At 46.4% G+C, this 26,930-nt stretch overlaps 1 protein-coding gene across 6 annotated transcripts in view; it reads left to right on the forward strand.

Moving 5' to 3' along the window:
* The window catches only part of LOC119956112 (ferroptosis suppressor protein 1-like), a 66,214-nt gene that overhangs the window by 29,845 nt on the left and 9,439 nt on the right, over positions 1 to 26,930 (forward strand). For all 6 annotated transcript variants that reach the window (XM_038782983.1, XM_038782984.1, XM_038782982.1 and 3 more), the window contains exons 3-8: positions 390 to 569; positions 8,055 to 8,170; positions 8,314 to 8,433; positions 10,125 to 10,217; positions 24,029 to 24,137; positions 25,443 to 25,595. In XM_038782983.1, coding sequence (XP_038638911.1) covers positions 395 to 569; positions 8,055 to 8,170; positions 8,314 to 8,433; positions 10,125 to 10,217; positions 24,029 to 24,137; positions 25,443 to 25,595 — 766 coding nt within the window. In that variant the 5' untranslated portion in view covers positions 390 to 394. The remainder of the gene's footprint in view (positions 1 to 389; positions 570 to 8,054; positions 8,171 to 8,313; positions 8,434 to 10,124; positions 10,218 to 24,028; positions 24,138 to 25,442; positions 25,596 to 26,930) is intronic.

Raw genomic sequence — 26,930 nt, forward strand, 5'->3', positions numbered from 1 at the left:
TATCATGACCGTTACAGGCTTGGAGGGCCGAAGGGCCTGTGCCTGTGCTATACTGTTCATTGTACTTTTTCTTTGTTCTGTGTCAAACCATGAGTGTTAAAGATCTCATGGCGCAATATAAAAGAGAAGCAAAAAAGTTATCCTGGTTCCCTGGCCAATATTTTCTATCCATCAGCTAACTTCTGGGCATTGTCACATTGCTGTTTACCACATCTTTCTAAGCAAAACTTGGTTGCCCCATTTACTACAAGGCAACAGGGATTTACACTACAAATAGTCTTCATTCATTATAAAGTGCTTTTGGTATCACAATGTTATGAAAAGTGATGGATAAATGACAGCCTTTTTTTTGATACTTCCATTTTGATACATTTTTCTCCTTTCAACAGACACCATGGGAGCGAAACTGACTATCAGCGATGCCGACCACGTTGTCATTGTCGGTGGCGGTTTCGGCGGCGTTGCTGCAGCTAAGCAGTTATCATACTACAGGATCCCTTACACACTGATCGACATAAAACATGCCTTCCATCACAACATGGGGGCACTTAGGGCATCGGTACAGAAAGGTAAATCAGATGAAAATAACCCAGACGGGTAAAATTTGGGAAATTACTGGTACTGATCCAAACTAGAGTTCCATTTCAATGTATACAAGACCAGTTTGGACCAGTCAATCAACCATTTCCCAGTTTCTTCTCCCTTTTCCTTCTGGGAATGATTCCTAAATCTCAACATTTATTGTGGCCATGGTTTACCGTGGGTTTCAGCAAGTTAAGGTCTACATCAGGGCTAACTAAATACAAAGCAGTGCGAGCCTTTGAGTTCAATTCGCTGTGAGTTGAGTGTTTTATTGGCAAAGCATTAATTATTTCAGGCTTTGAAGTCATATCTGTAGCTTTCATTGGCTGCACATTTTAATGCTTTCCTTATATGTTTCTGTTCCTCGCCGTATGTATGAAAGAAATGGGCTCGTAGCCAAGCTTCTCATGAATATTTTTAAGAGCTCCACACTGCTGAAAACAATGGGATGCAAATTATACGGGCATGGAAAAATGTGTGATCTGTGAATTAAGGAATTCTAGTCCTTTAAGGGCAGCACGGTAGCACAAGTGGCTAGCACTATGAATTCACAGCGCCAGGGTTCCAGGTTCGATTCCCCGCTGGGTTACTGTCTGTGCGGAGTCTGCACGTTCTCCCCATGTCTGCGTGGGTTTCCTCTGGGTGCTCCGGTTTCCTCCCACAGTCAAAAGACGTGCAGGTTACAAGGTTGGGTGGATTGGCCTTGCTAAATTGCCCTAAGTGTCTAAAAAAAGGTGAGGAGGGGTTATTGGGTTACGGGGTAGGGTAGAAGTGAGGGATTAGGTGGGTCAGTGCAGACTCGATGGGCCGAATAGCCTCCTTCTGCACTGTATGCTCTATGTTCTAGTCTGATGTTGGTACTGGGAAATATATTCAAGAGTATGTCACTGTCCCAGCAATGTTCCAAAGAACATTGAGACTATCAGGGCTGATCAGCATGATTTTAGAAGCAATCATTTTTGCCTGACGATTTAATTATTTTAAGAATTCATTAATAAGCCTTGTCCCTGTGATTGTACAGGTAGGTATAATCCACTTGCATTTTCAAAGTTGCTCAATTGAATTCAGCCTGCATGGCTTCCGTGGAAGATTAAAGCTCGTGGCAATTAACTTCCTGGTTCTGAAAAGTGGTTAGAAATAGAAAGCAGGAGGCAATGGCAAATAGAGAATCTGGCTGGCAGGAATGGGGACATCAGATCTCTGCAAAATATCTATTCGAAAAAGGAGAAATGGGGGGTCTTCAATCCATTTCATTCTGAGCGTGGCCCTGGTCATAACAGTGAATCATAGTTCTCTCAATTTCGGTTTATAATTCTAATTTGTATAATTTGTCACAAAGCACGCTGACGTTATCTGTGAGGGTGTCCCAACTTGGAACACCGGTTCGTGTGGGTGGAAAGATTTATTTTGTTTTGGTATGAGGACACAAGTGAAACAGCAGTGAGAGTAAACAACCCAGTCATCGGCTAACAATTATTAAAGACTCTTTGTTAAAGTAAAGAAAAGACAAATACACACAAACAAGACTACTCTACTTGCACGCAATAAAGGTGTATGAATTATTAAACACGCAGGGCTGGATTCCTCCACCCCACCCGCTACAAGAACACCACAGGCGAGATGCCGACAATGGAAAAATACATTGATCTCGGGCGGGATTCCGGAGGGGTTTCTATAGAATATACCCCTTGTTACAAAATATATCTATGATGCCTAAACTCTGTAAGTCTTCCCTTGTTCCCCAAACAACATCCAAATTGAATAAGCAGCTGCAGTTAGCACATAGAACATGCAGTGCAGAAGGAGGCCATTCGGTCCATCGAGTCTGCACGGACCCACTTAAGCCCTCACTTCCACACTATCCCTGTAACCCAATAACCCCTTCTAACCTTTTTGGTCACGAAGGGCAATTTATCATGGCCAATCCACCTAACCTGCACGTCTTTAGACTGTGCAAGGAAACCGGAGCACCCGGAGGAAACCCACGCAGACACGGGGAGAACGTGCAAACTCCACACAGACAGTGAACCAGCGGGGAATCGAACCTGGGACCCTGGCGCTGTGAAGCCACAGTGCTATCCACTTGTGCTACCGTACTGCCCAATTATTAGTTACCACACAATACAGGGATGATACTCCAATCTGGGAATCGTCCTTTTCCTGATCCAGCGAAGATATTGTAAAATTGCTGCCACAAAGGTTTTCTGCACTTCCTTGGCTCTTGGCTGTAAGGCTGTAAGAAGACATGGATAAGGGCAGCATGGTAGCATTGTGGATAGCACAAATGCTTCACAGCTCCAGGGTCCCAGGTTCGATTCTGGCTTGAGTCACTGACTGTGCGGAGTCTGCACATCCTCCCCATGTGTGCGTGGGTTTCCTCCGGGTACTCCGGTTTCCTCCCACAGTCCAAAGATGTGCAGGTTAGGTGGATTGGCCATGCTAAATTGCCCTTAGTGTCCAAAATTGCCCTTAGTGTTGGGTAGGGTTACTGGGTTGTGGGGATAGGGTGGAGGTGTTGACCTTGGGTAGGATGCTCTTTCCAAGAGCCGGTGCAGACTCGATGGGCCGAATGGCCTCCTTCTGCACTGTAAATTCTATGTAATCTATGTAATCCTTTGATACTGTCTACTGCTGACTCCAGGCAGATTCATGACATATTTAACAGCACAACTTGCCATTTGAAATTTGAACTCCCTTTTTGAAATAATCGTGTTTAATAAATGAAGTGTGGAATTCAACCAAAAGCATTTCTATGTGTCATTTTGGTGGGTTTTGGGGTGAAATCCACACCGGTATTCTACCACAATTAGTCATATTTGGGGGCTTGAGGAGTTTCTCCCTGGTCCAGCCCACACTTCGAAATTTCTTCAGGAGTGGGGAGCTGCACCCGCCAGAGAGACCGGCTCCTCAGACATTGGGCCGCCATTTTGGAAGGAGGTGCCGATCTTTAAGTAAGCTTGAGGGTCCTCCACACCCTCTCACCTATGGACAATGTCACCACACCCCGCACACAAGGACATTACCCCACACCCCCCAACTGAGGACACCCTTCTATTGGGGCGCTGAGGGCAGCACTTTTTCAGGCCTACCCATCTTGCCCCCCCCCTTTCATACACCCGCCCTTCATCCCCCCAACATTTATGAGGCCCCTTCAAACCCTCCCTTTTCCCCCTCACCCTTCATACCCCCCTCATCCTCCCTTTCATGGGCATGGTCCCCCTCAGGTCCCGACCCCTGGCCATGCCACCCAATTTGGCACACTGCCAGCCTGTCAATGGCACACGGGCACCCTGGAGACCAGGTGGCAGGCTGGCAATGTCAAGGTGCCCAGGTGCCAAAGGGGAGCCATAGTGCCACCCTGCCCTGTCCCTGGCCACAAGGGGTCTCCAATGGCCTTGGAAACCCCTCAGGTGCTGTTACGCCTGTTTGATTTGATTTATTATTGTCACATGTATTAGTATACAGTGAAAAGTATAGTTTCTTGCATGCTGTACAAACAATGCATACCGTACATAGGGAAGGAAGGAGAGACTGCAGAATATAATGTTGCAGTTATAGCAAGGTGTGGAGAAAAGATCAACTTAATACAACTTAATTCAAAAGTCTGCTGGCAGTAGGGAAGAAGCTGTTCTTGAGTCGGTTGGTACGTGACCTCAAACTTTGGTATCTTTTTCCTGACGGAAGAAGGTGGAATAGAGTATGTCCGGGGTGCGTGGGGTCCTTAATTATGCTGACTGCCTTTCTGAGGCAGCGGGAATTATAGAGAGAGTCAATGGATGGGAGGCTGGTTTGCGTGATGGACTGGGCTACATTCATGACCTTCTGTAGTTTCCTGCGGTCTTGGGCAGAGCAGGATCCATACTAACTGTGATACAACCAGAAAGAATGCTTTCTATGGTGCACCTGTAGAAGTTGGTGAGTGTCGTAGCTGACATGTCAAATTTCCTTAGTCTTCTGAGAAAGTAGAGTCGTTGGTGGGCTTTCTTAACTATAGTGTCAGCATGGGGGGACCAGGACAGGTTATTGTTGATCTGGACACCTAAAAACTTGAAGCTCTCCACCCTTTCTACTTTGTTCCCATTGATGTAGACAGAGGCATGTTCTCCACAATGCTTCCTGAAGTCAATGACAATCTCCTTCGTTTTGTTGACATTGAGGGAGAGATTATTGTCATCGCACCAGTTCACCAGATTCTCTATATCATTCCTGTACTCTGTCTCATCATTGTTTCAAATCCGACCCACTACGGTGGTGATTCAGCAAATTTGAAAATTGAGTTGGAGGGGAATTTGGCCACACAATCATAGGTGTATAAGGAGTATAGTAGGAGACTGAGTACACAGCCTTGTGGGGCACCGGTGTTGAGGATGATCGTGGAGGAGGTGTTGTTGCCTAGCTTTACTGATTGTGGCCTGTGGGTTAGAAAGTTCAGGATCCAGTCATAAAGGGAGGAGCTGAGGCCAAAGCCACGGAGTTTGGAGATGAGTTTCGTAGGAATGATGGTGTTGAAGGCTGAGCTGTAGTCGATAAATAGGGGTCTGACATAGGTTTCTTTGTTATCTAGGTGTTCCAGGGTAGAGTGCAGGGCCCTGGAGATGGTGCCTGCTGTGGACCTGTTGCAGTGGTAGGCGAACTGTAGTGGATCAAGGCAATCCGGGAGGCTGGAGTTGATTCGTGCCATGACTAACCTTTCGAAGCACTTCATGATGATCGATGTCAGATAGCCACTGGAAGATAGTCATTAAGACACGCTGCTTGGCTTTTTTTTGGTACAGGGATGATGGTCGTCTTCTTGAAACAGATAGGGACCTCAGATTGTTGTAAAGAGAGGTTGAAGATGTCCGCAAATACCCCGCAAATCCACGTAAGACCTGAGTGCCCGTCCGGGTACCCCATCCGGGCTAGTGGCTTTCCGTGGGTTGACCTTCGAGAAGGCTGCTCTGACATCTGCAGTGGTGATCTCAGATACAAGTTAATCCGAGGCTTCTGGGGTGGAGGGCTTGCTCTTGCTGACCTCTTGCTCAAAGCGTGCATAGAATGCGTTGAGCTCATCAGGGAGTGGTGCTTTGGAGCTGACAATTTTACATGCCGTCATCTTGTAGCCCGTTATGTCTTGCAGACCTTGCCAGAGTCGGCGGGGGGTCCGTGTGGCTAGCCTGGGACTCGAGATTGGTCCGGTACTGACTTTTGGCATCTTTGATGGATCTCCTTAGATCATATCTGGCTTTCTTGTATAGGTCAGGGTCACCTGACTTGAATGCCTCAAGTCCAGACGCCTAGTCCACGTTTGTGTGGACTAGGGCTAAATGGCACCCAGTTGAGGCCTCACGTCAGGCCGTAAGTTCCTGGGCACCAGGAGAGTCCAGCACATGCATATCAAAATGAGTCTAATGTCTCATTTAAATATTCTGATTTGGATCTCACCCAGTGCGGGTGAGGTCCAGATCGTGACGTCCGGCAAGGCTCGGTTGAATCTGGCGGGAAGCCTCTCGCAAGATTCAATGGGCTCGTCGCGAAACCAAGTCAGGCGCGAGGAGGCCAGGAAATCGCGACCGAAACGTTGCAATTAGTCCGAAGTGGGATGACAATGACATGTCCAACCCGAACTGCCAACATTATCAAGATACCCGATCATTAAAGATAGCTGTTACGAAGCCCAGTCTTTCTCCACGACTGATTCCATTACTGTGAGCTGAGATTCCATTGTTGAACAGAGAAGAGGCAAATCTTCTGCTGTGACCTCCAATGTACTGTAGACGGCATAGTGTTCCAGCGGTTATTTGCAATCTACGTACAAGATATTCTAGTTGGACACACTCCAGGAGATGTCATTGTCATCCCGTGACCCCGTACCTTCAACTGCCCTCTCCCAAACTCCTGCCATTGGTCACCCAACATATCAATTATCAGGGAGTTCCGCCTTCCCCAGGCTTTTCAATGGGTCCTGATTTTGTCTTTTGAAAATCTGCATACCCCAATATTGACCATACCAAATTTCATGGGCTTCTATAGTAGGACTCCACAAGCCTGCCTTCAACATTTAAGGCCCCAACCCTATTTCCCCCTGCAAAGATCATAGAAACATTGATGGTAGTTAGTAGCTCTGGGTCGAGGGTCCCCGATGGGTTACCTTCTTCATGGAGGAATCAAGATACAAAAGGGTATAATTCAAACCTACACAAATCCTGACCTTAGAATAAAAAAATCCAGGCCCTCAACCTGTTCGCATTCTCAGGTGGGCAACCACATCTGCTGAGATCAGGTTGGTGTTTCTGGTGTAACCCACACCGGTCATAAACCGGGTCCCACCCGAGGAATGAATGCTGGCTCCACCCCAACAGTGCGATGTTGGAAACACTGGGACAAGGCAATCCCAGTGCCCCAACCAGGTCCCAACCAATTTCCCAATGATCTCAGCACAGAATCCCACTGAAACAGAGAGCAAGTGTCGGGTTCACGTAATCAGATTGCCGTGGATACGCAAGGCTTCTCAGCATTGGGAGTTTCATCATTAATGCAACTGCCCCTGAATTATGTCAATTTAAATTTCAGATTAACATCCTGGAGTTTAAATGGTGGTATTTTAAGGTCAGTTTGAAATGTCACAAATATCATTGCTGTTGGATGTTTAACTGTAGATTTTTCGCCTTATTTAGAAATCCATCCCCCCCCCCCCCCAATTTATTTATTCTCCTATGATACTGTGAAGTGTTCGAAGGTCGGAATTAAATGAAAAGTTGAGAATTGTAAAGATGTACATGCACTTGAGGACTGAGGGTGAAACCAATGCTTTGTTAAGTAAAGTGGAGTCTAGCAGACCAGTGGTCTAGAACATAGTCACATCCAGTTTTGCAAACAGTTGTTTTTTCTCTTGGAGGGAGACACGTTGTTATGCCAACAGCAACAGAAAGCTGCCCCAGGAATTCTACTCTAAATGAGAAGAAAGGTTTCCGAAAAGCAAGCTACAGGTCTTGTGTGGTAATTATATGCTGGATTTGGCTCACAGTGTTAACCCAATGGGATGTTGTTTTGGGGAACGTGTATTCTTGGAGTTTTGGAAAGTAGATAGGAGATTGGATTGGGGGGTACTTTAAGTAATTAAAGTAATTGTAAATGATGTTCTTTACTGTTGCCTTTCTTGTGTTTTAAAGGTTAATAAACATTTAGTTACTTGGATAATTTACAACAAAACTGACCACTTTCCACATCGGGTTTAATCTCTTTCCTCACATTTTTTCAAATCACAAAAATAAATTGCTACGGACCGGCGTTCCAAATTTCCCTCCTGTGATTTGGGATACCCTCGCATTGAACATCAACAGGATTCATAAATGCAAGTTGTTTTGTTGAACTGTGCGTGAGTCCTTTTAAGCAATAACTGTGGTGCAGTGGAGGACTTTTCCTCAGTCCGTACTTTGTTCTATTCCAAAGTAACTTATTTTTCATAGCATGTGTGTTTTTTTTTAAATTAGGATTTGCAGAAAAAACATTCATAGGATACGATGCGACGTTTAAAAGCAACTTCAAACAAGGCAAAGTCAGTGATATTGATTTAGAAGAACAAGATGTTATTATGGATAATGGGGAGGTAAGCACATTCAAAATGAGAATGAGATTTGTGACCTTTAGGTAACTAATAAGGTGATGTATCAAGTATTTTTATTGGTTTTGAAGCTGAATATCACACGTTACCTTTTCAATTAATGTGTTGTCTTTTATTGTGTTTTAAAGGTCATACATTACTCTCATCTTATTCTGGCAACTGGTAGCATGGGTCCATTTCCTGGAAAGTTGATTGAGCCATTTAGCAGGGAAAGTGCCATCCAGATGTACGAAGATTTAGTGAAAGAGGTAACACTGAAGAAAATTGCAGGGAAATGTTGTGCAGATCAGCTAGATAATTTAACATGTTTTATAAGGTTACCTCGGCCGACTGTTATCTGTTTTGCTTTCACTCCATACAACAGAGTGGAACATGAAATGCCCATTTTGCCCTTCTTGAAATCTTATAATGAATCCTATCATGCACTGTGTTTCATTTACTGAATCACTTGAGAGAACCTCCTGTGTGAATAGTCCATGATTATCAATGGAAGTCCAGTATCTTCATCCATCCATTATTCAGGTCTGGTCAGTTATGATCCAAACCCAATGGGGGCGATTTTCCACAGCCAGCGACCTGTTTATCGTTTGGTAATTAAAGAATAACTCGGTCGCCCCATTGATGCCCAACTGGCGCACTTTTCAGGTAGATGGACCGGCTTGTTTGTTTCCATTGGGACGCTACTTCAACATTTGAGTCGGGGTCCCAATCCGGTTGCAGGGCTCTGAGTGCAGTCTTGAGATATAAATAGGTAGAGAGTAGCGTACTGATGGGTCAGAGGTGCTGGCTCTCTGATGAGACATTGATACCTGCCAGCTAGGGTGAATGTCGAACATCCCCTGGCACTATTTTGGAGAAGACATGGGGAGTTATCCCAAGGGTTTTGGCAGGTATTTATCCCTCAATCAACATCATGAAATAGTCATGTTGAACAGATTGTTATCTCGTTGCAGTTTGGGTGAGTTTGCTCATCATTGGCAGCCTCGTTTCCTACATCACAACGGTGACTCCGCGTCAAAAAGTATTTCATTGGCTGCAAAGAGCTCTGAGATAGCCCACGGTCACAGAGAGCGCTATATAAATGCAAGTCTTTCTTTTCACGTGCCCTCTGTCCATTTGTACCCGAGTTCAAACCGGCCAAACAGCGATCCTTGAAGGGGCTGCTGAAGACCACTCGAAAAACGGACAAAGTTTACAATTGTTATTTTTATGAGGCCAGCGAGGGCACTTTTTTGTCAAATCCTGACTAATTTTTGAAATTAAAAAGTCTGGTCCATTGACAGCCCATGCCACACTCACCTTGGGGTTGCGTCCACTGCCACCGGGTCTGCTTTTTGGGTTTAAATGAGAACTGAAAATAGTGCAGGCCTCTCGATGCCAGCTTTGGTTGGGTGGCATGGGCATTTCACACAGGAGGCAAAAAAGGCAGCCCCCAGTGTTTCCCCCTGATATGCTGTACCATCTACATTGGTCCTGATTCAGTTGGTCGCACAGCCCGCCTCTGAGTCAGATGGTTATCATTCAAGCCCCACCCCGGACCCAGAGACCAATATCGAGTGTAGTACCGAGGGAGTGCAGCCACTGTCAGACCTGTTGTCTTTTGGATGAGAACTGATTACATCTCAATAAAGCTTCAGCTGGGATGCAAAATATCCAATGGCACTACTCCAGGGAGGGTGGTGGTGATTGGGGAGAGTTCAGCCCAGAGTTCTAGTCGACAATAATACCTCAGGTAACATCACTTTAAAATGTAGACGGGATCTTGTCATTATCATAATTACACTTGTGGGATCTTGGAGTGCACAGATTGTGCTTCAAGTATTCAAACAACAGCTCGTCTCTGAAAGTATTTCATCGACTGCAAAGCAAATTTGGGAGACCCTGAAATCTTCAAAAGTGATGTACAAATGCAAGTTGTTTCTTTTTCTATTCTATCCAGATTCAGAAAGCTGAAACTATTGTTGTGGTTGGAGGTGGGCTTGCTGGAGTTGAGTTAGCTGCAGAAATCAGAACGGACTACCCTGACAAAGAGGTAACACGAGACTGGCTAAAGTTTCAGACAGACCTTCTGTTTAATGAGTCATTAATTTGTATCAGTGGTTGATGCTTCCTCATGTAAGCGCGCTGATATATTAGCATGACTTAGTTTAGAAGGTGCTATCTTCAGCGTTTCATTAACAAGAGTGACATATTTTTTTAAAACTAGGTCTATTTTTCACCTCTTCCCTGTTGGTTTCAGCGCAGAGTGAGTGAGAAAGCCTTATTATAGATTGAAACCTTGATCCAGGCATTGATGAGAACAGATTTGTGGTGGGATGAGACATGTTCCCTGTCAATTCCGTGCATTTCACAAATCTAAGAACAGAAACTTACCTGTTCAATCGCGTCTAAATTAGCATGCTCAATATAAATGGGAAATCTGATACCACAGCTGGAACAATTGGAGGGAGTTTAACTGGAAGTGGGCTTCAGGCGTGTAATGCTATGGAAACCACTAAAGCTTACTGATGTTAATTCTTGGGTGTCACCAGTAAGCCTCTAGTCAGCTGTCGTCTCTGCGCCGCAATCGGTTAACACGTTCGGCTGTTAACCGAAAGGTTAACGGTTTGATCCCACCCAAGGTTTAGCTCAGTTGGCTGGACAACTGGTTTGGGATGTAGAATAAGGCCAACAGCGCAGGTTCAATCCCCATACGGGCTGAGGTTATTCATGAAGATCCCTACCTTCTCAACCTCACCTACGGCGACTTGCATAGTCAGCTGTCCACCTGAAGTAGCACCTGGCTACTGGGCAGGAGTGGATGCTGAGCAGCAGGAGGCTGGAGGCAGGAACCAGCACCAAAAGGAGAGCTTAAAAGCATTGGAGTTTCGGGAAAGTCTTGCTGGAGAGAAGAGTGTGAGTTCAGGACAGATCTCAGCTTTCCATGTGAGGCCCAGAGAATCAACCCCCTTCCCTCCAATCCTGGTAAGGAAATATACAAGAAAACATATCTCTAATTGGCTCCGTTAGTCCAAGAACCTATCCCCGCTTCGTATACGTGGCACGCAAGGCCCACGGCTTCCACACACGAGACAGAGTTAAATTTGAAGTTGGGGCCTCCGGGTGCTCCAGTTTCCTCCCACAGTCCAAAGATGTGCAGGTTAGGTGGATTGGCCATGATAAATTGCCCTTAGTGTCCAAAAAGGTTAGGTGGTATTGTTGGGTTACAGGGATAGGGTGGAAGTGAGGGCTTAAGTGGATCGGTGCAGACTCGATGGGTCAAATGGCCTCCTTCTGCACTGTATGTTCTATATTCTATGTACTAAGAGGAAAGGCTTATCTATTCTATCTATCCTATCTATATCTCTCATAATTTTGTGCACCTCAATCAAGTCCCCCCTCAGCCTTCTCTGCTCCAAGGAAAACAATCCCAGCCTATCGAGCCTCTCTTCATAGCTGTAACGTTCCAGACTATGCAACAACCTGGTGAATCTCCTCTGCACTCTCTCCAGTGCAATCACATCCTTCCTATAATATGGCGACCAGAGCTGTACACAGTATTATATCAGTGGCCTAACGAGTGTTTTATACAGCTCTATCGTAACCTCCCTGCTCTTATATTCTATGCCTCCGTTAATAAAGGCAAGTATCCCATATGCCTTAACCACCTGATCGACCTGTCCTGCTGCCCTCAGGTATCTTTGGACCTGCACACCAAGGTCCCTCTGGTTCTCTACTTCCTAGCATCTGACTGTCCACTGCATTTCCTTGCCTTGTTAGTCTTCCTGAAAGGCATCACCTCACACTTTTCAGGGTTAAATTCCATTTGCCAATATTTTGCCCATCCGACCAGCCTGTCTATATCTTCACTGTTTACCACACCATCAATTTAATGTCATCTGCGAACTTGCTGATTATACAGCCCCGCATTCTAGACCATTAATGTACACCACAAACAAGGAACCCTGCACCGACCCCTGTGATAGGCCCCTGGACTCAGGCTGCCAGTCACAAAAACAACTTTCAACCATCACCCTTGGCCCCCTACCATAAGCCAATTTTAGATCCAACTTGCTAAATCACTCTGCATCCCATGGGCTCTTACCTTCGTGACCAGCCTCCCTTGTGGAACATTGTCAAAAGCCTTGCTGAAATCAATGTCGACTGCATCAACTGTCCTACCGTCATCTACACACTTAGGCACCTCCTTGAAAAATTGATCTGCCCCTAACAAAGCCATGCCGATTATCCCTGGGGCTTTTCACAGTAACTTCATTGAAGCTTACTTGTGACAATGAGCGATTATTATATTGTTATTATGTTGATTAATCCTTGCCACTCCAAGCACAGGTTAATTCTGTTGCTCAAAACCTTCCCTTCTGGAATAATGGTACCAAATTAGCTGTCCTCCAGTCCCCTGGCACATTTCCTGTGGCTAGAGAGAATTTGTAAATTAGTGTCAGAGCCCCTGCAATCTCCTCCCTCGTCTCAGACAGCAGCCTGAGATACATCTCGTCTGAGCCTGAAGATTTATCCAGTTTTAAGCCCGCCAGAACCAATAACACCTCCTCCCTCTCAATGCTAATCTGTTCAGTTATATCATAGATATAATAAGACATGGATATCCATGTCTTCTTACAGCCTTACAGCCAAGAGCCAAGGAAGTGCAGAAAACCTTTGTAACAGCAATTTTACAATATCTTCGCTGGACCAGGAAAAGGATGATTCCCAGATTGGAGTATCATCCCTGTATTGTGTGGTAACTAATAATTGGGCAGCATGGTAGCACAAGTGGATAGCACTGTGGCTTCACAGCGCCAGGGTCCCAGATTTGATTCCCCGCTGGGCACTCTCTGTGTGGCGTTTGCACATTCTCCCCGTTTCTGCGTGGGTCCTCCGGTTTCCTCCCACAGTCCAAAGATGTCCAGGTTAGGTGGATTGGCCATGCTAAATTGCCCTTAGCGTACAAAAAAGGTTATGTCAGGTTACTGGGTTACAGGGATAGGGTGGAGGTGTGGGCCTAAGTGGGGGGGGGGGGGGGGTTCTTTCCAAGGGCCGGTGCAGACTCGGTGGGCTGAATGGCCTCCTTCTGCACTGTAAATTCTATGATCTGTGATCTTTATATGCTTATAAAATACCTTGGGATTTTCCTTTACTTTTCCCGCCGGTGTTTTGTCATGTCCCCTCTTCACTCTCAATTTCTTTTTTAAGTACCCCCCTATACTCCTCTCGGACTTCCACTGTTCTGAGACCCCTGAATCTGACATAAGCCTCCCTTTTTCCCATTATCTAATGCTGTATATCCCTTGACATTCAGGATTCTCCAGATTTGTTGGTCCCACCCTGCACAGGGACATGTTGCCATTGACAATGCATCCAGGAGTTCGGAATGTGATATGTGTCACTGTTGTTCCAAACCGCTGAACAGATGTCCAAACATTAGTTGTCTCCAGCCCTAACGCTGGCAGCATCGTTGTCACCTCAAGGCAAAGCTTCTAAATTCACTCTTGTTCTCTCATTGCCTCCAGCAAGTGGAAATATCTTTGCTTAGATCATTCCGTTATTTTTCTGTTTCCAAACCATTTCCAATTGTAAGTTTTAATTGTGCCGACGTGCTATTAAAGTCAGCAACGATGGACATCTAGTATTAGGCTGCGGCCTCCTTCCCATGGTGTCAGCTTATGGCAACGCGAGTGGATTTAATGGAATCTCGACCGTTAGCTGCGCAAGTCTGACAAGAACAGCAGCACAGCCGAGCGCCGGGGCTGCCAACTCGGAAACTATTTTCGCCTCTTGTCAGCTTCAGCACAGATGTAGTCAGCGTGAATGTTCCTTGACTTCCTTCTGCCATATGTTCCACATTATGACACCCAGCGTACAATCAAAAAATGTTTCGCGATGCAAAGTAATTACAGGCTGCTTTTTTTGAGCAGACGCCTGCTGTTGTGGGTGACCAGCTCTGCTTTTCAGATGGTTTACCTCCCTTGTTCTTGTTCCTGTCATCTCTTTCAGGCATTGAAACACGGGGTGAAGACCTGTTCCCACCTGCCTTCTTGCCATCAATATCAAAGCTTGTACCTTCAACATTTGCACAGGCTTATAAAAGACTTACTAAAGGCCCCCCCCCCCCCCAGGTATTCAGGGTTGAATCTGAGTCCTGGAGTAAACAATTGTTTTACCCTAGAGCTCCTTTAAAACAATACACTCAGCGCACGTACATACTTCATCAGAATGAGGACTGTCTAAAATACCAGTGAAATCTTCACACTAGCGAAATAAAACCTCTAATATAGAGAAGCTTAACTGATGTTTTGTCAGTCTCTGTTACCTGAGCTGGTGGGGTTAAACAATGAGCCTGGGGCAGGTTCTTCGAGATAGTCCTTATCTGGGGAACTTGGATGGGAGCCTGTCTTTTGCAAAGTTGTTCTATGTAACATGGAAATTTTCCAGACACAAAAAAGTCCCATTTCAAAAGGCTTGGCTTTCTGTAAGCCAAGGTTGTCACTCCAACCCCACATGAGAAGAACTAGTTGATTTTGGTCCAAGCTTTTAAGACACAGTAATGGCAAATTTTATAAATCCCGATACTGCAGAGCTTAATTTGACAACTAAAACAAAAAATTCCTTCTGAATTTTCTCACGTGTCACTTGCTTCCATCTCTTTGTAATGTTCTGTGGTCTGGCCGAAGTAAATGATAAATTGCAGAATAAATCATTTAAATAATTTATTATTTAACGACTATGTGATTAAGATAACTAAGATAAGCAAAATGATGAACTACCAACACTCATTGACAATTGTAGAGCTACTGCGAAATAAGTCTGTCTCCCAGCACGACCTACTCTCAACACCCTGAATCAGAGTCACGTGGTGGTTTGACGCTGTCACCTAGTGGTCGGAGGTCGTGTATAAAATTATGTACATAACTGCTTTACGCACATCATCACACTCTTGTCTGATGCATATCTGATTGCTGACGAGACTGGGGGCTTCGCTTTGTGGGGTCTGCTGGAGCGGGAAAGATGGCGGATGGGCTCGGAGAATCGGGTGGGAAGCCACACATCAGAATCCTGGCGGTGGGAAACAGTTCCGAATTATGTTGGGGGCGGGGGGCAAGCGGGAAACTCACCAGCAGGAGCCTCATAAATATTGAAAATCGACAATTTCAATGTTAATCACCTGGATTTCCCCAATTAAATTAAGCTGACTTGAGTTTCATCAGCCTCCAATAACCTGTAAGAAGTCTTACAACACCATTCACCCGAGGAAGGAGCAGCGCTCCGAAAGCTCGTGTTTGAAACAAACCTGTTGGGCTATAACCTGGTGTTGTAAGACTTCTTACTGTGTCCACCCCAGTCCAACGCCGGCATCTCCACATCATGTCCAATAACCTGACCATTGAATGTCGGTCACTTAAATGTGGCTCAGCTGACTCATTGTGAGAGCAATTGCGACTTAGTGTCATTGAGTCATATAGTTTTTAACGCATAGAAAAAGGCCCCTCAACCCATCGTGTCTGTGCTGGCATTCAGACACCTTTCCACTCTAATCCCCTTTTCCAGCATTTCAAATGCTCATCTAAATACTCCTTAAATGTTGTGAGGGTGGACTTCTGGTGGCGGCTATGAAGGAGTAAGTCGCACATTTGGTGGCTCCTGCTCTGGTCGGACTTTTGGACCTTTTCCCCCGATTTTCTACCAGACTTGAATTGTAAAAGTGATGACAGAGGCAATTGTGTACTGAATTCCCCCATTGGTGCATGGGGAGAAGGACTAGGTGTACTCGTAAAGGCAGAAACAGAAAGACAGAGAAGGCTTGGGCTGAGGCTGCAGCGGGAGACAGCATGCCTGAGGACCAGACCTCTGGTTTGTCGACCCAGCGGTCAACAGAGCAGCTGATGCAAGTCATTCAGGAAGGCTTTGCTAAGCAGAAACGGGACTGCTTGGACCTGATAAAAGAGTCAATTGAGCGGCTGGAGCTTAGATTGGACGCCCAAGATCGGGCGATCCAGAAGGTAAAGAAGGCACTGGCTGCGTAGGAGGAACATCAAACTGCGGTGGAGTTGGAAGCGGGGATGCTGAGAGACCAGCAGAAGTAGATCCTGGAGAAGGTGGAGGACCTAGAGAATAGGTCCCACCGGCAGAACTTGAGAATCGTTGGGCTCTCGGTGGGGTCCGAAGGAGCGGACGCTGGGGCATACACAGCGGGTATGTTTGAGAAGCTGCTGGGGGAGGGGACATTCTCCCGACCCTTGGAGGTGGACAGGGCTCACAGAGCGCTAGTGAGGAAGCTGTGATTGGGAGACCCCCCCAAGGGCAATGGTGATGAGATTCCACAGGTACTTGGATAAGGAGCACATTCTACAGTGGGCCAAGCAGACACGGAGCTGTAAGTGGGACAACAGTACCCTGCGGGTTTACCAAGACCTAAGTGTGGAGGTGGTCAGGAGAAGAGCAGGCTTTAACCAGATTAGGTCAATCTAGTTAAGAAAAAGGTGAAGTTCGAACTGTTGTATCTGGTCCACCTCTGGGTCACGTACGAGGAACAGCACTTTTATTTCGAGTCACCCGAGGACGCGCTGGACTTTGCTAAGCAGAAATGGTGGACTGAGAACTTTTGAACTTTGCTGCAATGTTCTTGTTTTTTTTCTTTTTTTTCTTTTTCTGTTCTTTTTTTAAAAAAAGTTTCTCGTTTTTCATTTTGTGGAAGCTGTTTGTAATGCCTTTTGCATTGATTTGGGACCAGCTGTAGAGCTGAGTAAGTTAAGGTTTTCATTTGCACTGTTGGGGGATGGAGGTGTGGTTGTTTAGATGTTGGTGTTTTTCTGTCGGGCAATTGTGTGGGGATTGTTTGATGTTGGAGTATGTTTGTATGAGTGGGGGGGGGAGGGAATAATAGGACAATATGTGGGAGACTATCCGGCACAACGGATGGGGGCCACCAAGCTAGCTGGGCGGGCTAGCTCATGGAAGTGCAGTGGGGGGTGTGCATATGTTCGGTTTATTAAAGGGGTTGTGTTACAGTGTGTTGTTGCTGGGGGGGGGGAGGGGGGTAAATGTTCTGCTGACAAGGGAGGGACTTGGGCTAAGGGAGAGAGAGGAGGTTGGGGGAAAAAGCTGCCTGGGGGTGGACCGGCGGAGGCACGGAGCAGGGGCTGGAGGCGGGCCCAATAAAGGGGATGGCTGATCGGCGAAGGGGGGGGGGGGCAATGAGCCCCCCATCTAGGCTGATCACCTGGAATGTTCGAGGGTTAAATGGGCCGGTCACGAGGGCACGCGTGTTCGCGCATCTTATGGGACTGAAGGCGGACGTGGTAATGTTGCAGGAAACGCACCTTGAAGTAACTGACCAGATTAGATTGTGGAAAGGCTGGGTCAGTCAGGTCTTTCACTCGGACTGGATTCAAAGACTAGAGGGGTCGCGATCCTGATCATTAAGTGGGTGGTGTTTGAGGCGAGTAGAATAGTCTCGGATGTGGGAGGTCGGTTCACTATGGTCAGTGGGAAACTGGAGGGGGTGCAGGTGGTATTAGTAAATGTGTATGCGCCAAATTGGGATGATGTGGAGTTTATAAAGAGGATGCTGGGGAAGATATCGGACCTGGACTCACACAGGTTGGTCTTGGGAGGGGACTTCAACAGTTACTGACCCTCGCTTGGACCGGTCAAGCTTGAAAACGAGCAGGGTGCCAGCAATGGCAAAGGAACTAAGAGGGTTCATGGAGCAGATGGGGGGGGGGGGGGGGGGTGGATCCATGGAGATTTGGGAGCCGAGGGGGGAAGGAGTTCTCCTTCTACTCACACGTGCATAAAGTGTACTCCCGGATCGATTTCTTCATTTTGAGCAGGCCCTTACTGGCAGGGGTGGCGGACATGGGGTACGTGGCGATCACAATTTCAGACCATGCTCCGCACTGGGTTGACCTGCAGGTTAGTAAAGACAGTAACCAGTGCCCACACTGGAGGTTAGATGTGGGACTTTTGGCTGATGAAGGGGTGTGCGAGCGGCTGAGGAAATGTATTCAGAACTACCTGCAGGTCAACGACACGGGGAAAATTTCAGCAACGATGGTCTGGGAAGCACTGAAGGCAGTGGTCAGAGGGGAGCTGATCTCGATACGAGCCCATAGGGAGAAGGTGGACAGGGCAGAGACAGATCGACTGGTAAAGGAGATACTACAGATCAATAGGAGGTATGTGGAGACCCCAGAGGTAGGGCTTTTAAGGGAACGACGGAGGCTACAGGCGGAGTTTGGCTTGTTAACCACAGGGAGGGCGGTGGAGCAGCTGAGAAAGGAGGGGGGGGGCGATCTATGAGTATGGAGAGAAGGCCAGCAGAATCCTGGCACAGCAGCTTAGAAAGAGGGAGGCAGCCAGGAAGATAGGGAAAGTAATTGACGGAGATGGGAACCTGGTTGGAGATTCAATAGGGGTGAATAAAGCGTTTAGGGATTTCTACAGTTCGGAACCCCCGACGGGGCTGGAGGGAATGAGGCCCTCCTTGGAGGGGCCAAATTTCCCAAAGGTGGACAGGGAGCAGGTTGAAGGGCTGGGGGCCCCGATCGGATTGGAAGAGATAGTGGAGGGTCTGAAGGCCATGCAGTTGGGTAAAGCCCTGGGGCCGGACGGGTACCTAGTTGAGTTTTACAAAACGTTCTCTGGGATATTGGGGCCGGTGTTGATGAGGATGTTCAATGAGGCTAGGGAGAGAGGGGTGCTGCCCCCAACAATGTCACAGGCCACGATTTCGCTGATGCTGAAGCGGGACAAGAACCTGGAGCTGTGTGGGTCCTACAGGCCGATATCCCTGTTGAATGTGGATGCCAAATTGCTGTCAAAAATGTTGTCCTCCATTTTTGACGATTGTGTTCCGGACATTATTGGGAGGTCCAGATGGGGTTTGTTAAGAATAGGCAGTTGGTGGCCAATGTAAGAAGGATGTTAAACGTGATCATGATGCCACAGAAGGTAGGGAGGTGTAGGTAGTGATTGCAATGGATGCAGAAAAGGCTTTTGATCCTTTTGATCCAGGGGGCTAGTAGACCAAATGAAGGACTATTTTCTGAGGTGGGACGCGCTTCTGTTGTCACTGGCTGGGAGGGTGCAGACGGTGAAGATGACGGTCCTCCCGAGATTCCTGTTTGTATTTCAGTGTCTCCCCATCTTTTTTTAAACGGGTCAACAAAGTGATCAGTGGCTTCGTTTGGGCGGGCAAGACCCCGTGAGTAAGGTAATGCTTGTGCGGGGTCGGGAGAGGGCGGGTTGGCACTGCCAAGTTTTAGTAACTATTACTGGGCAGCGAATATAGCAATGATCAGGAAGTGGGTGGTGGGGGAGGGGTCGGCATGGGAGCATATGGAGGGAGCTTCATGCAAGGGCACCAGTTTGGGGGCGTTGGTAACTGCGTCTCTGCCGTTCCCGCCGGCACGGTACTCCACCAGCCCCATGGTGGTGGCGGCTCTGAGAGTCTGCGGGCAATGGAGGAGACGTGGGAGCAGAGGGAGCATCGGTCTGGTCTCCAATCTGTAATAATCACCAGTTTGCCCCGGGAAGTATGGATGGGGGGCTCCGGATATGGGGGAGAGCAGGGATCGAGAGGATGGGGGACATGTTTATAGAGGGGAGCTTCCCGAGTATGAGGGCGCTGGAGGAGAGGTTTGGATTGGCGAGGGGATCTGCAAGTGCGGGACTTCCTACGTAAACAGATGTCAACCTTCCCGCTCCTACTGCTAAGGGGAATTCAGGACAGGGTAGTTTCCAGAGGGTGGGTAGGGGAAGGGAGCATCTCTGACATTTACAAGGAACTTATGGGGTCAGAGGAGACGCAGACTAAGGAGCTGAAGCGCAAGTGGGAGGAGGAGTTGGGAGGAGAGATAGAGGATGGTCTATGGGAGGATGTGTTGCGTTGAGTCAACGATGAGACTACAGTGCGATGGCCTACAGGCCCATGTTGGCTCTATGGTTGTCATCATGTTTTCATTGGAAGAAAGGCTGCATTCTCCGACCCCAGACATGTCAGAGACCATGCCATGGGCGGACTCATCCAGCACTCGCAGATGTTTGTTCAAAGCTCTGCCAGATTCTCATGATTGCTTCTGCAACTCCAAAAGGTTGAGAGGAGCCCTCACCAGAGGCACTTCACCAGCCGGGGGCTGCCCTCCAACAATCCTCTGACTGCCAGAGACCTCTCCTCCCTCATCAATCGGTATGTATCTGGACATTAGTTTGGTTGCAATATTTCTCATTCAATCTTTTTTCCAAGTCACGATCCACACATTAATTTTTGTTTTATCAAATTCCCCTCTAATATGGTGAGCCTATCGTATTCCTCTCAGCTTCAATACCCATAATATTACTGGTGCACCTCTGGAGAGGTGGTGAGGTCATTTATGATCCTTTGCAATACCAAGGGATCAGCAGTATTTTCTGCCGGTCCTCACTGTCAGAATTGATCACATAAATAAGGTCCAGTGGCTGGGATACAGAGAACATTTGACACTTGTGAAATCATACATCATCTCTTAATCTGCTGAAATGGTTTTCAGAGGCAGATGAAAGGGATAGAAATTGGCGTTAGAAAAAGGGATGAGATGCATTGCTTTAAAAATGAAAAACTGTTCCATCCGCCATCAATAGATCTTTCAGGGGAGAGTACGCTTCCAGATGGAGAAGGTGGTGGCAGATCACGGGGGTAGATATGCGATTGTGACAGGGGCGCTGGAGGGGAGGTTAGTGGCGCTGTTAAGTGTATACGGTCCCAATTGGGATGATGTGGGATTCGCAAAGAAGGTGTTTGGGGCCATCCCCGACTTGTACACACACAAACTGATAGTGGGGGGGGGGGGGGGACTGGAACTTGGAGCAGGAGCCAAGGTTGGACAGGTCACGGCCGCGCTCGCTGGTCCCATCAGGGAGAGCGAAGGCGTTGGCTGGGCTAATGGTGGAAATGGGAGGGGTGGACCCTTGGTGGTTTCTGCACCCGAGGTAACGGGAGTATGAAAATGAAAAATTAAAATTGCTTATTATCACAACTAGGCTTCAAATGATGTTACTGTGAAAAGCCCCTAGTCACCACATTCCGGCGCCTGTTCGGGGAGGCTGGTACGGGAATTGAACCGTGCTGCTGGCCTACCTTGGTCTGCTTTCAAAGCCAGCGATTTAGCCATGTGCTAAAGTACTCGTTTTTCTTAGCAGTCCATAAGGTATATTCGCGGATTGACTTTTCCGTGGTGGGGAAGGCTTTGCTGGCTGGGGTTAAGGGGTCGGAATACTCGGCAATTGCAGTGTTAGATCATGCTCCGAATTGGGTGGATATGGTGCTGGAGAAGGGGGTAGCGCAGAGGTTGGGGTGGAAATTAGACATGCGACTTTTGGGGGAACCAAGGGTTCTGTGACAAAATCGAAAAGGTAATTGAAGAATATGTAAGTTTCAACTGTACGGGTGAGGTGTCGAAGGCAGTTGTCAGGGAGTCTCTAAAGGCAGTGGTGAGGGGTGAGGTGATTTTGTTTAAGGCCAGGGTGGACAAAGAGGAGAGGTTGGAGCGGCAGAGGGTAATAGATGAGATGTTGGAGGTAGATAGGAGTTATGCAGAAGATGGGGACCCAGCAAAGCTGGAAAAGAGGAAGGAACTACAGGCGAGCTTTGACCGACTATCTAGCAGGAAGGCAGTGCACCAACCCAATCGAGCAAGGGGTGCAGTTTACGAACATGAACATAAGGGAAGGTGGCCAGAGTTAGAAAGGTGCTGCTACAGAGGGGAAGGCAGGCAGAGGGTTTGGGTCTTCCGAACCTGATGTATTACTACTGGGCGGTGAATGTGGAGAAGGTGCAGAGCTGGGTCAGAGGGGTTGATTCCCAGTGGGTTAGAATGGAGGAGATTTTGTGCAGGGGGTCGGGATTGAAAGCACTAGCAACAGCGCTGCTCCCGATAGCCCCAGGGAAATACTCAGGGAGCCCGGTAATAATAGCTTCATTTTGGAGGCAGTTTCGCCAACACTTCAGGTTGGGGGCAGGATCAAGGGAAATGCTGATTCGGGGGAACCACAGATTTGAGCCAGGGAGGTGGGATGGAAATTTTCGGAAATGGCAGGAGAAGGGGATTAAGACACTAAAAGATTTGTTTCTTAGGGGTCGGTTTGCAGGATTGAAGGATCTGGAAGCGAAGTATGGGCTGGAGCAGGGGAAAATGTTCAGGTACATGCAGGTTCGAGATTTTGCCAGAAAGGAGATACAGAGCTTCCCGGTGGAGCCGGCGTCCACATTGCTGGAGGAGGTGCTGACGACAGGGAGACTGAAGTGTCAACGGTTTACAGAGCTATTTTGGAAGAGGAGAATGCACCACTGGAAGGGATCAAAGCAAAGTGGGAGGAAGAGTTGGGAGAGGATATGGAGGAGGGGTTCTGGTATGAGGTGCTCTGGAGAGTGAATGCCTCCACCTTGTGAGTGAGGCTGGGGCTGATACAGCTGAAGGTGGTATACAGAGCACACCTCACGAGGGCGAGGATGAGCCGATTCTTTGAAGGAGTAGAAGATGTGTGTAAACGTTGCGGGGTGGGGTGGGGGGGAGGGGGGGGGGCGCTAATCACGTTCATATGTTTTGTTCCTATCCAAAGCTGGAGTATTACTGGAAGGAGGTCTTTAGGGTAATTTCTAAAGCGGTGCATGTGAAACTGGACCCGGGCCCCCGGGTGGCCATATTCAGGGTGTCGGACCAGCCAGGGTTGGAAACCGGTGCGGAGGCAGATGTCGTAGCCTTCGCCTCGTTGATCGCCCGAAGGCGGATGCTGCTGGGATGGAGAGCAACTTCTCCACCCTGTGCCCTGGCATGGTGGGGGGACCTGTTGGAATTCTTGACTCTTGAGAAGATTAAATTTGAACTGAGGGGAAGGATGGAGGGGTTCTACAATTCATGGGCATTATTCATTATGCACTTTCAAGAACTGGATAACATCGAACATTAGTTGGGGCATGTGGGTGGGACGGTTGGGGGGAGGGGGGCTGTGTGTGTTAATGGGGACTATGGATGATCCTTAATTTCTTTTTGTCATTTGTTTATGTAAACATGCGGGCTAATCTTTGGGGATTGGTGGGAGGATGGGATCGTTGTTATTGATATGGGGATTGACATATTTGTTCCTGATTATTGTTTATTGTTGGTGGGTGTAAATTTGGGAGAAAATGTGAAAAAGGAAGTGAATAAAAAATATTTTTTAAAAAATAGATCTTTCAGGGTTGGTAATCCTCTCCTCCCTATAGTGTGCTGCTCTACTTACTTAGATATGCAAATGTGTTCAATTTATAAAGGACATATAAAATTCTGAGATTCTAAGGTATTAGACCTCAGGGTTTAATTTTCTTTCCATTTTAATTTTAGTGCACTGATTAATGTTGAATTCCTGTCTGCATGATTGCTGACTCCAATTCTCTTCGGCGTACTAATGCAGACGTTTGACTGTTTCCACTGCTAGTAATTCCCAGAACAGGTCGCTAGTCTGCCGTCATGGGCTTATAGCTTGAGGCTGCCACCCACATCAAGTGTGGCTGACTAGGAGTCTCTCCCACTCTTGCGCATGTTTGGAAGGATTTGCAGGTTGACACTTAGCCTGTTTGGCCTCGTTATGAACGCACCTTCCTTGGCCATCAAGTCCTGGGGTGGGACTCGAACCTGGAGCTTCTGGCTCAGAGACAGGGGAGCTTCCCACTGCGCCACAAGACGCTCCCTGCATAATTACAGCAGTCATTAACCTTATTTCAAATAATGGGCAGCAACTTTACGTCACTCAGTGTGCTAGACATACCAGAGAGATAATTAAACTGGTTAACGTTTACAGAACTCGCATAACCCTCTTTTTGTTGTTTTTCAGGTAACCTTGATTCATTCAACTTATGTTCTAGGTGACTCTGAGGTTTTACCTAGTGTAAGACGTGGAGTAAAGGAAATCCTTATCAATAAAGGTGCTCACCTTATATTAGGTAACGTCACATTAGACAGCAACTTACTGTAGGAATGAGGCTGCTAAGTTGCGGAATGATTAAACTGTGTTGTGTGAAGGCTCCATTGAAATTTAGATGTTGTAATCTGAAGTGTACTTTCTTATTACTTGGCTGACTCTAGTTACAAAAAATGTTTGGGATGATTATATTTGCAGTAAGATTTGATATCCCCTCCGATTCAAAGGACTTTTATTTCCCCTACATTTGACCTCTTTTCAAATGGAGACATTCTTTTTAAATAAGAAAAGATAAATTTGCTTCAATTTTAGGAGAAGTAAAACCCTGAGGTTTAACGCACTGTAATTTGTTAGACGCTTCAGAGAATTACTCGTAATTTATTCCTGTCTTTTGACACATATTTTATGAATGGAAATAATGTCCTGTATCTAAGTAAGCAGAGTAGCGGACTTTCGGGAAGGAGAGGAATTTGGGGTTTAAATTAATGGTTAATGAAAAATGTTAAACAACCAAACCTTTTTCAATGTATTTTGCCCGGTAATTCAGAACTCTCTGAATTCAAGAACTATTCTCTTCCTTGGAAAATTGTTTTGGGGCAGGGGAAAGCAGGTTTCAGATCCACTTTTTAAAAAAAAATCTCCTTCTAAACACAATAACCTCAACAGCAAACTCTTTATTGTTTTAAAGCTGTGTGGTAGTATGACTAGAGGTACTACGGTTCCTGGGAGTGTGAGCTGCTATTGGTGGAGAAGGCTCGCTGCTCATTGGCCCAAGTGTTGCTTTCTCATTGGTCAAGATGAAGGCCCAATGAGGCGGAGTATAAGAACCCATGTTTCCCAGCAGCCATGGTTCTTTCTGTACTCAAGCTGCTGGGGAAACATCTTGTAGATTAAAGCCTTCAATTTGGACTACGCCTTCGTTTCTGTGGTTACTGATTGCGCATCAAGCTGGTTTTGATCCAGTTGGCTTGGAGTGTACCGTGAACCACGCTTGACTAAGGAGGATGGTGAATGGCATGTCCCCATGTCCCCACCAATGGTATTCTTAAAGCTGGCCACCTGGAGATACGTGACGCCCAAGCCAAGGCTGATTCTACCTCTAATTTGCCTTCCCTCTTTAAAGGGAAGAATCTGTACCCTGTTCCTTCAGTACATCTTAACTGGTGGGAGTGTAGCTTCATGAAGACTACCACTCCTTGACACAAACAGAACTACCACACCTCCCAGCAATAGCCCTTATCTTGTAATGGTTTGGAAAATGACAACTGGCTGTGAGGATCAAGATTGCATCTGATGGAATATTTTGCGTTTTGTTCTTTTTCAAAAGGACAGAAAGTCAATAACCTGGCAGGATTAATTGTGAATAAAGCGCAGAAAGACATGAGAGTGTTGACAAACAAGGGACAAGAAATCATAACCGATATGGTCATCTGTTGTACTGGAATAAGGATTAATTCCTCTGCCTATTCCAGTGCCCTCAGTAAGTTCTATTTAGGTATATGTTATGGTTTGTCAAAGTTATCAACTTTTTTGTGGCACGGGCTGTGCTGAATCTCTGTTCTTTATTTCATGTGAGGCACACTCCATTTTCATTTGCAAAGCATTGGCTGAATATTACTGTTAAAATAAAGAGTCTTAGCTGCATGGGACTTGCACTTATGCCATACCCACATGAGAGGAATTGCTCCATCAAAATTTCTGCAGCTCTGAACCATAAAAAGGTAACTTTGTCAAATATTACTGGTTAATCTACTTAATAGCAGCACTATTTCGTCTTTGTATTTTTATTTTGCTTTTAAAGTTGCCTTACAAGTTTCCCATGAGTTGTATGTATATTATACAAATATTAAACTATCGCATATCCTTCCCCCCCCCCCCCAATCTATCAACAACTTTGATGTTTTTAAAATTACCATAGTTCACTATCAAGTGAAATTGAATAGGCTCAAAATATCAATGGACTGCGTACAAAGTGATTTAAAAAAAAGTGACTCTTTTTGTATAGCTCAGTAAGATCAGGGGAAATAAATATGGGTACTTTGGGGCAGAACAGAAGAAATTATTACAGGGGACAAGGAAATGACAGAGAAGTGAAACAAATATTTAGCATTCTTGGCACAAGACAAAACAAATGAACTGGAAATTGTGGTGGGAACCCAACGGTCTAAAGAAACTTATAATCATTAATATTAGTAAAGAAAAGTTACTGGAGAAATCCATGCCACTTAAAACTAACCTCAAGTTTTAAAATCTAGGATCTTAAGAGTAGAGATATTGGATACATCGATATCGATCTTCCAGAGTTTCTCGTATTATTCCTGTGGACTGGGTGACAGATGTAACCTTGCAGCTTTAAAAAGGATGGAGAGAGAAAACAGGGAACCATTGGACAGTTAGCCTGGAATCTGTAGGAGTAAGAATTCTAGAATCTAGAATCACTATGATTAGGTCGAATCAACACTGTTTTATGAAAGGGAAATTGCATTTGACAAATCTATTGGATTTTTATGAGGATGTAACTAGCAGGGTAGATTGGGGGAAACCAGTGGATGGATATTCAGAAGGCATTCCATAATGTTCCACACAATAGGCTGCTACACAAGATTCAAGCTCCAGTGATTGGCTGTACTTTATCAACATTGTCCGAGGATTGATTAACAGACAAAAACTAAAGAGTAAGAACAGATTTTCACAATAGTGGCGTGCAACTAGCAGAATGCTGCAAGGATCAGTGCCCGGACCTCAGCTATTTGCAATCTGTATCAATGATGTAGATGATGGGATCAAGTATAATATATACAGGTTTGCTAATCAT

Source organism: Scyliorhinus canicula, chromosome 22 (genome assembly GCF_902713615.1).
Source record: "Scyliorhinus canicula chromosome 22, sScyCan1.1, whole genome shotgun sequence".
In the NCBI taxonomy this organism is placed as follows: Eukaryota; Metazoa; Chordata; class Chondrichthyes; order Carcharhiniformes; family Scyliorhinidae; genus Scyliorhinus; species Scyliorhinus canicula.